The sequence below is a fragment of the Nansenia antarctica genome (genome assembly GCF_963989245.1).
Source record: "Nansenia antarctica genome assembly, chromosome: 13".
NCBI lineage: Eukaryota > Metazoa > Chordata > Actinopteri > Argentiniformes > Microstomatidae > Nansenia > Nansenia antarctica.
Window position 1 is genome coordinate 700,864 of NC_137683.1, and position 15,213 is coordinate 716,076.

General features: G+C 45.4%; 1 protein-coding gene across 1 annotated transcript in view; it reads right to left on the reverse strand.

Moving 5' to 3' along the window:
* The window catches only part of LOC308169769 (glypican-6-like), a gene marked incomplete at both ends in the record, with an annotated part of 249,102 nt that overhangs the window by 113,783 nt on the left and 120,106 nt on the right, over positions 1-15,213 (reverse strand). The window contains one exon of the mRNA XM_080544507.1: positions 2,076-2,467. Within this exon, the coding sequence (XP_080400633.1) occupies positions 2,076-2,467 (392 nt within the window). The remainder of the gene's footprint in view (positions 1-2,075; positions 2,468-15,213) is intronic.

Below are 15,213 nucleotides of genomic sequence, written 5' to 3' on the forward strand. Positions count from 1 at the left end.
CCCTGGGGCTTCAGTGATTCTGGGAGGAGATAATATATACATATATATATAAAGATTGTGGCGTTCCATCACTGCCAGCCTGCGAGGCGCGAGCCCCCGAGAGAAGGTCAAAATGTGACGCTCGGTGGAAAACCCTCCAACACGAGTCCTCCGCCTCCGACATATCTGTTTCTCTTATGTCTCTCTCTCTCTCTCTCTCTCTCTCTCTCTCTCTCTCTCTCTCTCTCTCTCTCTCTCTCACCACTCCCTCCATTTCTCTCTTTCTCCCTCAGAGGGACAGCAAACATTAAGCCAACAGCGGAGATACAAAGGCGTTTTATCATTGTCAGACTCTGCGTCTGAAGCTGCACTCAGGGCCAGCCTTCAATTTACATAAATTGTCGCCTGACAGAAGCTGGTGGCAACAGCAGCTGTTCCACCTAAAGCTCTGGTAATGGCTGCCTGGTCAGCTGACCACAGCTCTGTTCAGCTCTGGGAGGGTAAAGGTAATTCACTTGAGATATCCATTTAATCCCATGTGAAAAAAAAAGGCTTCTTGTTTATCTTTCAAAATGTGCATGACATCTTGCACTTCCTCATATATGTAAACAAAAGCCAGGGCTTTAGTTACATAAGAACATCGAGAACAAAGCCAGCTAACGAAATAACTCTACAATTAACGAAACAAAATAAATATATAAATAACTATATAAATAACTAAATAACAATAGAAATAACAAAATGAATATATAAATAACTATATAAATAACTAAATAATGAGCATCACAGGGATGTTACAGTACAGGACGTGAGAGAGACAACAAAGAGAATAACAGAGGGAGAGCGTCACAGAGAGAATCCCACTTCACAGTCGCCTGTAGGATCTTTCTCTTTAATCTCTCTACTCCTAGCCCCGTGTCTTAACTCCCTGTGTGTGATCCCCCCTTCCCCCACCCAGTTTCTCAGATGGAGTGAAGCTTAGCTTATACAACACACTAGCCACTGGGCAGGCCCACATCAAACACAACACTGTGTTCTCCAGTTGTCTCGGCCTCAAATATACAGATCAAGTGCATCGAGACAAACATGTAAACAGGGGATCACAACATCCCTCCCCAGTGCCGGGGGGGGGGTGAAGGGGGGTGGGGGGACACAAACGTCCAGACGGTTGGACAGAGCCTCCGCTGGGACGCGCCGCCTAAAAGCTCCTGGTGAATAAATAAGAGAAGGGGTGTTTGGGGACGGGCGTGTTTGTTTGTGTGTTTGTGTGTGTGTGTGTGTGTGTGTGTGTGTGTGTGCTTCTAGACAGCGAGGGTTGTTGTTGTGTATGTGTGTGTATGTGTGTGTGTGTGTGTGTGTGTATGTGTGTGTGTGTGTGTGTGTGTTTGTTTGTGTGTTTGTGTGTGTGTGTGTGTGTGTGTGTGTGTGTGCTTCTAGACAGCGAGGGTAGTAAACAAGAACAAGGACAACTAGTGGGGTCGTTTATATTCTGAATTAAAAGTCTTTAACAGACCAATTTAATCTGAGTTATGTAGATAATGCATAAACATGAACATGACTGAATATGGATAAATAACAGATACATATCACTACTGCATATTTCCTCGAGGCAACAAACGACTTACAATCAAAGTAAGTGATTCATCTATCCACATCAGTCAACATAAGAAAAACGAATTTATGCTGGTACCAGGGGCCATTGAAAGTCACAATGCGAATACATTTATTTACAGTGGATAAACTGTACAGGGGGGGGGTAGAGGAGATAAGGAGATAGGAATCTAAGTTGTTGTCTAGTACCAACAACACCTGAGTCTATCTGAGTCTACTAACAACACCTGAGTCTACTAACAACACCTGAGTCTACTAACAACACCTGAGTCTACTAACAACACCTGAGTCTACTAACAACACCTGAGTCTACCACCAACACCAGCGTCAGGGGAGTCAGAGGAGTCAGAGAAGTCAGCTTGGATTCAGAGGAGTCAGAGGAGTCAGAGAGGATTCAGAGGAGTCAGAGAGGAGTCAGGAGGAGTCAGAGACAGAGTCAGCGGTCTACCAAGTGACCGAGCCCCCCCAGTAGGAGGAGAACTCACCCTGGCCACCTTGTTGGCCACCTCTCTGCCCACCACCAGCCCCTGGACGAAGGTCCTGGCAGCGATGAACGCCCTGGTGACCTGCGCCTTCAGCTTCCTGGGCACGTCTCCGAAGGGCCTGAGCTGGTCTGTGTATTTGCTGATGCACTCCAGGTAGTCGTCGCTGAACTGGTACTGGGAGTTGAGCAGCTGGAACATGCGTTCCAGCAGGCGGGACCAGAAGTCGTTGAGCATCTCCTCCAGGTTGACGTTGCCGCCAGTGTAGTAGCGCTTCAGCTCCGTGAACAGGTCCTGGAACACCTCCGAGTTCTGCATGTAGAGCTTGCCGTACGTGCGCGTGAACATGTCGTTGAGGGACTTCTCAGAGTTGTCCAGCAGCTCCAGGAAGAACTCTGGAAGGGCGGAGGAGGAGAGGGAGGAGAAGACAATAATGAATGAAAATAACATGTTTTTTGTTTTTTTTCACATTTAACCAGACACTTTTATCCAAAACAACTTAAAACACAATGTAAACACACTGAAAGTGTGTAAAAAATAATGTTTTTTATTTTATTCAACCTTTATTTATCCAGGAGGTCCCTTGAGATTCAAGTCTCTTTTTCGAGGGAGACCTGGCCACGATAGCACACCAGTACAAGTACAAGGTTTACAAAATTGGAGAATAAAACGTCATAAAAACAGACAAGGGACAATAGCTAAATACTACATCTGTTATCTTTAATTATTATATCAATAATTAACACTGAAGACAGTGAAAAGAAACAGTGTGAAATGAAGAACTGCGCTAGTCGTATTTGCATCTGCATCAACACCATTTATTTATTTACTAATCTAAATAAAGAGAGTATGAGATGGAGGCATATTTCCATGTTTGCATCAGGGTGATGTCACACCAAGTGCCCTCCCTACAACAACAGACCATTAGTTCTAGAGTCTGAGTTTGAATTAAAGATGTGGACAGCATCACGCTGTGACTTCATTTAGATCTCATGATGTTGTATGATGCCTCTACTCAGAGGACAAAGCACATCAGCCAAGGATACAACTCTGTTATGTGGACAGACGGTCCAGAGCACTCTGTTATGTGGACAGACAGACACTCTGTTATGTGTGGACAGACAGACACTCTGTTATGTGTGGACAGACAGACACTCTGTTATGTGTGGACGGACAGACACTCTGTTATGTGGACAGACGGTCCAGAGCACTCTGTTATGTGTGGACAGACAGACACTCTGTTATGTGGACAGACGGTCCAGAGCACTCTGTTATGTGGACAGACGGTCCAGAGCACTCTGTTATGTGTAGACAGACAGACACTCTGTTATGTGAGGACGGACAGACACTCTGTTATGTGTGGACAGACGGTCCAGAGCACTCTGTTATGTGTGGACAGACAGACACTCTGTTATGTGGACAGACGGTCCAGAGCACTCTGTTATGTGGACAGACGGTCCAGAGCACTCTGTTATGTGGACAGACGGTCCAGAGCACTCTGTTATGTGTAGACAGACAGACACTCTGTTATGTGAGGACGGACAGACACTCTGTTATGTGTGGACAGACGGTCCAGAGCATTAATAATGGAACAGCTGGAATAACGGCCCACAAGCACATCAATGATTCATGAACAGGTTCTGATTGCCATGAATATTTTGTCACTATACGCATTCAGACACAGCTACTGGTATATTACTGGTACTACTGGTATATTACAATGTATTATTCTATAGTTTGTGCGCATGTGTGTGTGTGTGTGTGTGTGTGTGTGTGTGTGTGTGTGTGTGTGTGTGTGTGTGTGTGCGCGGTGTACCATTACATCATGTTTCCCTATGCTTCCTCTATTACTCCACTTCTGATTGATCCTGTCTGTCACTTAGGCAACGTGTGTGTATGTTCAGGTCACCTAGGCAACGTGTGTGTGTGTTCAGGCGGTGACAGGCCTGTGATTAAACATGGCGTACCAGAGTGCAGAAAGAGACTAAAAGGAATTGACTTGGTTTGGAAATCATCTGACATAATAACGGTGATTCAGGACAACCCTAACCCAGGTTATGGAACCCTATGATGCAATAAAGCAACAATATCATTATGGAACACAGCATATGTTTACCTAACTCAAATCATGTTCACAAATTAGACAGATGACCTTTACACAAATCACACACGTACGTGTATCACACACACACACACACACACACACACACACACACACACACACACACAGAGCTGATAGATTATAACTCCTCATTTAACCCTCATACGTCGCCTGTCTCCAGCAGCTTAAATGAGTCAAACTCTCCTGTGTGATTATGAACATCAACGACAGCTGCTGAAGTTGTTTACATCGACTCGCTCCACTGGCTGTCTGTCACAGCGTGGGCTCTGACGTCCTGAGCAGACACACACGCAGACACACACGCAGACACACACGCAGACACACACACTCTTTTGGTAAACACAAAGATCTCACTGAAGCCTCGCTAATAAGAACGTATGCCCCTGAGTGCACCGACAGACACACACACACACACACACACACACACACACACACACAGAAGTAACATGAGGACACACCCGCAAATACAGTTCAGGACACTCTCTCTAACATTAGCTGCATGGCTGCGTGCTGCTATCCATATCGTTTATTTATATACCTGCTATCCATATAGTTTATTTATATAGCTTATATCCATATCGTTTATTTATATAGCTGCTATCTATACAGTTTATTTATATATCTGTATCAATGCAGCGTTAATCAGACAGCAGTCGTATGGGGCGGTCCCTGGTCAGCTCCAGTCATAATAAAGCACTTCCCCTTCCTGTGATAATGCAGCCAACCTTTTAGGCTGGTTGGTCAATGCTGCCATGCCTGTTATTTACTTACGGTAGTCTCCTGCAGGGTAGCACGACTTGGCTGGATAATATACACTCATATACACACTCACTGAACACTTATTAGGACCACTAACACTGGGTAGAGCCCCCCTTTGCTCTCAAAACAGCCTCAATTCTTCATGCTATTGATTCCACACAATGTTGGAAACATTCCTTAGATTCCTGAGATTCTGGTCCATGATGACATGACTGCATCACGCAATTCCTGCAGCTGTGAATCTCTCGTTCTACCACATCCCAAAGGTGTTCTATTGGATTCAGATCCGGTGACTGGGAAGGCCAGTGAAGAACACCGAACTCATTGTCATGTTCATGATATCTCCCTCAGTGGTCCCCAAGTTAAAATAAAGGCTTGAAATGAAAATTAAACCAGTTTGAGATGACTTTTGCTTTATGACATGGTGCATTATTATGCTGGAAGTAGCCTTTAGAAGATGGGTACATTGTGGCCATGAAGGGATGGACATGGTCAGCAACAATACTCAACAAGGTTGCGGCTTTCAAGTGGTGACTGACTGGTATTAATGAGCCCAAAGTGTGCCAAGAAAACATTCCCCACTACTAACTAACTACCATTAAACAACCTGAATAAATGGGAAGGTGTACAGGTGTTCCTAATAAAGTGTTTGTGACATTGGGTATATTATGGTGTTTGGTATATTATGGTGTTTGGTATATTATGGTGTTTGGTATATTCAAACAGAGAGGTAGTGGATTTCTTGTGAGGAAACAAGGATACAATGACCCAATATCCAAAGTAACAAGTCAGAGGGTCTAAGCATCATTTCAAACAAATAAGTAACGTTGTATATTACTTCATACAAGAGTCTGTCTCCCCCCATGTCCTGCACTGCCACACTGTACTAACCAGCCTGGACAGGAAGTCAACCAGACCACCTCCACCTGTACAACCAGACCACCTCCACCTGTACAACCAGACCACCTCCACCTGTACAACCAGACCTCCTCCACCTGTACAACCAGACTACCTCCACCTGTACAACCAGACCACCTCCACCTGTACCACCAGACCACCTCCACCTGTACAACCAGACCTCCTCCACCTGTACCACCAGACCACCTCCACCTGTACAACCAGACCTCCTCCACCTGTACAACCAGACCTCCTCCACCTGTACAACCAGACCTCCTCCACCTGTACCACCAGACCACCTCCACCTGTACCACCAGACCACCTCCACCTGTACCACCAGACCTCCTCCACCTGTACCACCAGACCACCTCCACCTGTACAACCAGACCACCTCCACCTGTACCACCAGACCTCCTCCACCTGTACCACCAGACCACCTGTACAACCAGACCACCTCCACCTGTACCACCAGACCACCTCCACCTGTACCACCAGACCTCCTCCACCTGTACCACCAGACCACCTCCACCTGTACAACCAGACCTCCTCCACCTGTACCACCAGACCTCCTCCACCTGTACCACCAGACCACCTGTACAACCAGACCACCTCCACCTGTACCACCAGACCTCCTCCACCTGTACAACCAGACCTCCTCCACCTGTACAACCAGACCTCCTCCACCTGTACAACCAGACCTCCTCCACCTGTACCACCAGACCTCCTCCACCTGTACAACCAGACCACCTCCACCTGTACCACCAGACCTCCTCCACCTGTACAACCAGACCACCTCCACCTGTACCACCAGACCTCCTCCACCTGTACCACCAGACCTCCTCCACCTGTACAACCAGACCTCCTCCACCTGTACAACCAGACCTCCTCCACCTGTACAACCAGACCTCCTCCACCTGTACCACCAGACCTCCTCCACCTGTACCACCAGACCACCTCCACCTGTACAACCAGACCTCCTCCACCTGTACAACCAGACCTCCTCCACCTGTACAACCAGACCTCCTCCACCTGTACAACCAGACCACCTCCACCTGTACAACCAGACCACCTCCACCTGTACAACCAGACCACCTCCACCTGTACAACCAGACCTCCTCCACCTGTACCACCAGACCTCCTCCACCTGTACAACCAGACCACCTGTACCACCAGACCACCTCCACCTGTACAACCAGACCACCTCCACCTGTACAACCAGACCTCCTCCACCTGTACAACCAGACCTCCTCCACCTGTACCACCAGACCTCCTCCACCTGTACAACCAGACCTCCTCCACCTGTACAACCAGACCACCTCCACCTGTACCACCAGACCTCCTCCACCTGTACAACCAGACCTCCTCCACCTGTACAACCAGACCACCTCCACCTGTACAACCAGACCACCTCCACCTGTACAACCAGACCTCCTCCACCTGTACAACCAGACCACCTCCACCTGTACCACCAGACCTCCTCCACCTGTACCACCAGACCACCTCCACCTGTACCACCAGACCACCTCCACCTGTACCACCAGACCTCCTCCACCTGTACAACCAGACCTCCTCCACCTGTACCACCAGACCACCTGTACAACCAGACCACCTCACAGCATCTTTCAGCATTTCCACACCAGCAGCTTCTAGATCGTGTCGTCTCTACAGAAACCTGACCAGGACCGACGCCACGAGAACTGTGATGATTAATTAGCGAACGAGCGCAGACTGATCTGTCCATTCACAACATCCACACTGCATCCCCCCCCCCCCCCCCCCCCCGGGTGTGTAGCCACTGGGCTAATCATCAACATCAGTCATCATTACCGAGACATGGAGGGGTGGAGGGGGGTGGGGAGGGGGGTGGAGATGCTTTCTTCTGGGAGTTGTTACTGCAGTGTTTCCTTCAGCTCTCACGGCTTTAGTCACAATGTACTACACACTATGCACTATACTACACACTGTACCTGTACTACACACTGTACTACACACTGTACCTGTACTACACACTGTACCTGTACTACACACTGTACTACACACTGTACTACACACTGTACTACACACTGTACCTGTACTACACACTGTACTACACGCTGTACTACACACTGTACTACACACTGTACCTGTACTACACACTGTACTACACACTGTACTACACACTGTACCTGTACTACACACTGTACCTGTACTACACACTGTACCTGTACTACACACTGTACTACACACTGTACTACACACTGTACCTGTACTACACACTGTACTACACACTGTACTACACACTGTACTACACACTGTACCTGTACTACACACTGTACTACACACTGTACCTGTACTACACACTGTACCTGTACTACACACTGTACCTGTACTACACACTGTACTACACACTGTACCTGTACTACACACTGTACCTGTACTACACACTGTACTACACACTGTACTACACACTGTACCTGTACTACACACTGTACCTGTACTACACACTGTACTACACACTGTACTACACACTGTACTACACACTGTACCTGTACTACACACTGTACTACACACTGTACTACACACTGTACTACACACTGTACCTGTACTACACACTGTACTACACACTGTACCTGTACTACACACTGTACCTGTACTACACACTGTACTACACACTGTACTACACACTGTACCTGTACTACACACTGTACTACACACTGTACTACACACTGTACTACACACTGTACCTGTACTACACACTGTACTACACACTGTACTACACACTGTACTACACACTGTACCTGTACTACACACTGTACTACACACTGTACCTGTACTACACACTGTACCTGTACTACACACTGTACTACACACTGTACTACACACTGTACCTGTACTACACACTGTACTACACACTGTACCTGTACTACACACTGTACTACACACTGTACTAAACACTGTACTACACACTGTACTACACACTGTACCTGTACTACATACTGTACTACACACTGTACTACACACTGTACCTGTACTACACACTGTACTACACACTGTACTACACACTGTAATACACACTGTACTACACACTGTACTACACACTGTACCTGTACTACACACTGTACTACACACTGTACTACACACTGTACCTGTACTACACACTGTACCTGTACTACACACTGTACTACACACTGTACTACACACTGTATTACACACTGTACCTGTACTACACACTGTACTACACACTGTACTACACACTGTAATACACACTGTACTACACACTGTACTACACACTGTACTACACACTGTACCTGTACTACACACTGTACCTGTACTACACACTGTACTACACACTGTACTACACACTGTACCTGTACTACACACTGTACTACACACTGTACCTGTACTACACACTGTACTACACACTGTACCTGTACTACACACTGTACTACACACTGTACTACACACTGTACTACACACTGTACCTGTACTACACACTGTACTACACACTGTACTACACACTGTACCTGTACTACACACTGTACCTGTACTACACACTGTACTACACACTGTACCTGTACTACACACTGTACTACACACTGTACTACACACTGTACCTGTACTACACACTGTACCTGTACTACACACTGTACTACACACTGTACTACACACTGTACCTGTACTACACACTGTACCTGTACTACACACTGTACTACACACTGTACCTGTACTACACACTGTACTACACACTGTACTACACACTGTACCTGTACTACACACTGTACCTGTACTACACACTGTACTACACACTGTACTACACACTGTACCTGTACTACACACTGTACTACACACTGTACTACACACTGTACTACACACTGTACCTGTACTACACACTGTACTACACACTGTACTACACACTGTACTACACACTGTACCTGTACTACACACTGTACTACACACTGTACTACACACTGTACCTGTACTACACACTGTACTACACACTGTACTACACACTGTACTACACACTGTACCTGTACTACACACTGTACTACACACTGTACTACACACTGTACCTGTACTACACACTGTACTACACACTGTACTACACACTGTACCTGTACTACACACTGTACTACACACTGTACTACACACTGTACCTGTACTACACACTGTACTACACACTGTACTACACACTGTACCTGTACTACACACTGTACCTGTACTACACACTGTACTACACACTGTACTACACACTGTACTACACACTGTACCTGTACTACACACTGTACTACACACTGTACCTGTACTACACACTGTACTACACACTGTACCTGTACTACACACTGTACCTGTACTACACACTGTACTACACACTGTACTACACACTGTACTACACACTGTACCTGTACTACACACTGTACTACACACTGTACTACACACTGTACTACACACTGTACCTGTACTACACACTGTACTACACACTGTACCTGTACTACACACTGTACCTGTACTACACACTGTACTACACACTGTACTACACACTGTACCTGTACTACACACTGTACCTGTACTACACACTGTACCTGTACTACACACTGTACTACACACTGTACCTGTACTACACACTGTACCTGTACTACACACTGTACCTGTACTACACACTGTACTACACACTGTACCTGTACTACACACTGTACCTGTACTACACACTGTACTACACACTGTACTACACACTGTACTACACACTGTACCTGTACTACACACTGTACTACACACTGTACTACACACTGTACCTGTACTACACACTGTACTACACACTGTACTACACACTGTACCTGTACTACACACTGTACTACACACTGTACTACACACTGTACCTGTACTACACACTGTACTACACACTGTACCTGTACTACACACTGTACTACACACTGTACTACACACTGTACTACACACTGTACTACACACTGTACCTGTACTACACACTGTACTACACACTGTACCTGCGGGGGCAGCTGTGGCTCAGGAGGGAGAACCGGCGTCTAATGATCTCTACGAGCGGGCCGGCGCCTTGCATGGTAGCTTGCCGCCAGTGAATGTGTGAATGAGAGGGGTGTGGGAATGTGTGTATGAACGGGTGAATGAGAGGCCATTGTAAAGTGCTTCGGGATAAACTGCGGCCCTTGTACTACAGCGGGAGCGACTTCCTCTACATCCTGTCCTGTTCCTGTACGTGTTACTTCCTCTACATCCTGTCCTGCTACTGTACGTGTCACTTCAGAGATGATGTCTGAGGAGGGGTCATCACCTTGTGGGTTCAAGCCCCTTAACCCTTGTGTGATGTTCACTTTTTGGACCCTTTCGTGGTGTTCGGGTCCAGTTGACCCGGGACATCATTGGGGTTTTAAAAGCACTTGTCTTGACACGGTGCTCCTAGTCCCAAGGGTGACCCATACAAGGGGGTATACTCAGGGCGCAAGAAAGCCCCAAAATAGCCCATAATATTAAAGGGCGCCTCCTGTGGGCACAAACAGGTACTGTACCCAATAATGCACAATAGGTACTGTGTACACATTCAAAAGTGCATATCTTTTGTTCTAGTGGGGCTGCCCTTTGGAGAGGCTGGAGCAGAGGATGCTTAGTAACAACCCACAAAGTGTCAGACCCCTGGGAATAGGTGGGGCCGAACGACAGCATGATGAGTAGAAGCGTTTTTACGCACAATGATGCCCCTAACTTTGAACATGCAAAATCCACTATAATAAAGACCTGGGTGTCATAAATCATACTTATCTAGGAAAAATGTTAATGAAACAATGTTTTCATTGCTGTTTATTATTTTGAATTCATATTCTCAATTGAATTTCACATTTATCTAATTATAATCAAAGCTGTAAAGAAAATACAGGTGATGAACAAGAATAGAAATGAAAGAACCAAACTAAGATTGTTTTTGCCAATAGCTATGAAATACATCTCTCAAAAATGTCTGCAAATGCTGAATCACAAAACACGAACGGAATGTACACTGTTTTCACTGTCACTGTCGAAATACAGTATTATGTCTGAAAAATCCCAAATAATTCTGAAATACCACTGGCTACAATTGTGTGTGCATGGGTATGCCTGTCTACACAACACATGAAGCACAGAATGTGACAGTGTGTGTACCTCAAATGTACTTTTTGCAGTTGCTGCATACGTTCTGTACAGTGCAAGAAAATGTAAAAATGTTTACAATGTTGCACTTCAAAGGGTAAAAAGTGCGAGAGCAGACGGCTTCTTGGCACGGGAAAGCTAGAGCAAAGGTGTGTGAGTGAGTGAGTGAGTGTCAGTGTGAGTGTGTGTATGTTTCTGTGTGTCTCTGTGCATCCGGGCCTAAATGACCCGAAGATCTTATGAAGGACATAAATGTGTTGGGGTATTGTAGGATGTGTAAAACATTTTTTTTTTCACTTTTACATGTTTTTCATAGAAAATAAGCCAAGGCCATGGAGTTTCATATTGATCAAATGTATTCTTGTACCATTTCTCACCAAGTAAAAATGTAAAACGGGTCCGGTTGACCCGAACACCACACAAGGGTTAAAAAGTAAAACACGGTCGTTTGGCCACACAAAGGAGTTCAGAGTCGGTGTTCAGTGGGAATGTTGACAGGTGCGATGGACGTGGGTTGGTATAGATCAGCAGGCAGAATGGAAGGGAGACGTGTTCATTCATGTGTCCTTTCATGCGTTTCCCATTTCACCATGACGGCCTTGACAGCGTCAATGTGCAGAACGGAACGCAAGTCTTGGAATGAAAGGGAGGGTTTGTCCTCTGAGAGAAGTGTGTGCGTGTGTGTGTGCCGCTCATCTACAAGAGAATGAATCGACATGGCTACATGGCTACATCCAAACTGAGCTTTCTCAGAGGCACACTCCAAAATGAGGGGTAGGGGTAAACATGAGAAATGGGATTGGGCCTTATTGTCTCCTCCCCCCCCCCCCCCTCCCCAGGTCTCAACCAGATATATCACCTCAGTCCCCACCTCTTATTGTCTCCTCCCCCCCCTCCATCCCTCCCTCGCTCCCTCACCTGTTCTCATTACCTGTCCTCAACTCCCCAGGCCCTCATTCCAGCTGAGAGACTCCTGATTACACCACATGTGTTTAAGTAATAAGACGCCTCAGGCCTTTTCTTTTTAGAAGCGGTGTTTCTTGTTAAATCTGAGCCGAGCCAAGGACACACGTCCCTGTGTCTGTCCTCCTCCGCAGACTGACGACCTCCATCTCTTCATCTCTTCAGGCTCCATCTGAACTGTCCCTCCTAAGTACCTCCTCACCCCCATTACCCCCCTGTACAGTTTCTATACTATAAATAAATAACAACTAATTATTCCTTCTTCTATCATTGTAACTGCTGTCAGGACTGCAGAGTTACTCCCTATTTCCGCCGTAGATTGAAGACTCATCTCTTCAGGCTCCACCTGAACTGTCCCTCCTGAAACCTTCTCATCTACTCTCGATAGATAATTTAGTAGAGAGCTTCAACAACAGTTGTGGTTTAAACCTTATCTAGCTGGTAGGCATTTCTCTGTTGTCCTGGGAGTCTCTGTTTCTGATAATGTTGACATCACATGTGGGGTCCCTCAGGGGTCTATTCTTGGTCCCTTGCTCTTCTCCCTGTACATGATCCCATTAGGTGGAATCATCGGAAAACATGGTGTACATTTTCATAGTTATGCTGATGATACTCAGCTGTACATATCAGTATTGCCTGATGATTCACATTCACTCAGTTCGCTGGAGAATTGTCTCTGAGATATAAAACTTTGGATGTCCAAACATTTTCTACAATTAAATCAGGACAAAACTGAGATTCTTGTCATTGGACCAAAACCACAAAAAGACAAATTGTCGAAAACGATGGGAACCTTGCTTTCAAACTGCAAACATGAAGCTAAGAATCTAGGTGTGATTATAGATTCTGACTTAAGCTTTGAGCCTCACATCAAATATATCACTAGAAATGCTTTTTATGATCTACGGAATATTGCAAACGTTTGAAATGTTCTCCGGCAAGCTGATGCAGACGTGTTAATGCATGCTTTTGTTATTACTATTGGACTATTGTAACAGTCTCCTTTCTGGTCTTCCGAAGAAAGCTATTGGCCAGCTGCAATTAGTCCAAAATGCAGCAACGAGCTCATATAACTCCTATTTTAGAAACTCTACACTGGCTTCCTGTTAAGTTCAGAATATATTTCAAGATCCTTCTGCTTGTTTATAAAGCTCTCACTGGCATAGCACCAGAATATTTGAAAGACCTTTTGCTAGCATATCAGCCCAATAGAGCTCTCAGGTCTTCTGACGCTGGTTTTCTTTTGTACAAAAGAAGAGATTTGGTGAGGCTGCATTCTCAGTTGATGCACCCAAATTGTGGAATGCACTGCCAGTTTACATTAGGGATGCAACCTCAGCAAATAATATTTGGGTTTTTATAACCTTAATTTAATTATTTTGTCATTTAAAGGCAATATTAAAAAGATGGGTTTTTAGTCTTTATCGCTATACAAATAAAGTTATTATTATTATCCCCCTGTTCAGTTTCTTTACTGCATATTAAAAATAAAGATAAAAACTGTAAAAATAACGTAATTATTTTTTCCGATTTCTCTTGTGATGACGAATGGATGGATGATTCACTTACTTAGATGTATTTGTTGTAAGTCGCTTTGGATAAAGGCGTTTGCTAAAGGCCAAAGACGTACAGTAAATGTAACGTAAATGTTTAAAGGTTGTCCCACTAGCCCAGGGATGAACAACAGGGGTTAGCGTTAGGTTCTGTATCTATGACGAGTGCAAAGACCGGCGCTAAATTCTAGAATACAATGTTTAAGTAGCATAAACATTTGAGGAGGTGCAGAGAGAAATATCATGAAACGTGTTGAAACATGTGAAAAAGAGAGCTGTGCAGTACTACAGTACTACAGTACGCTACACAGACTACAGATGTCGTGTCTCTGAGCTAAACCATCAGCGGTGGTCGTGGTCGTGTTACACAGTCCTTCCCTCATATTTAAGTTCACCACGATACGACGATTGTCTTAGTAGTTTTGTCTCAAGTCACTAGTAGCGTGCCTGATCGATTAAAACACCCTCACAAACTTTACCCCGACTTTTGGGGACGAATGTAGGCGACAACAGGTAAAACATCTGTGTTCTTTCTTTCTAACGCAGCTCTGACTGACTTTCCTCTCAGGAAAGCGGAGAATCACTTCACTGATTTGCTCCAAAATCCATAAACATCCTTGAGGGTAAGTGGGGCAGAACAGCGTCCTGGTGGTTGTGGAGATGATGAATGGAAGCTCATTACCAGGGTTCCAGGGTTACCAGGGTTACCATG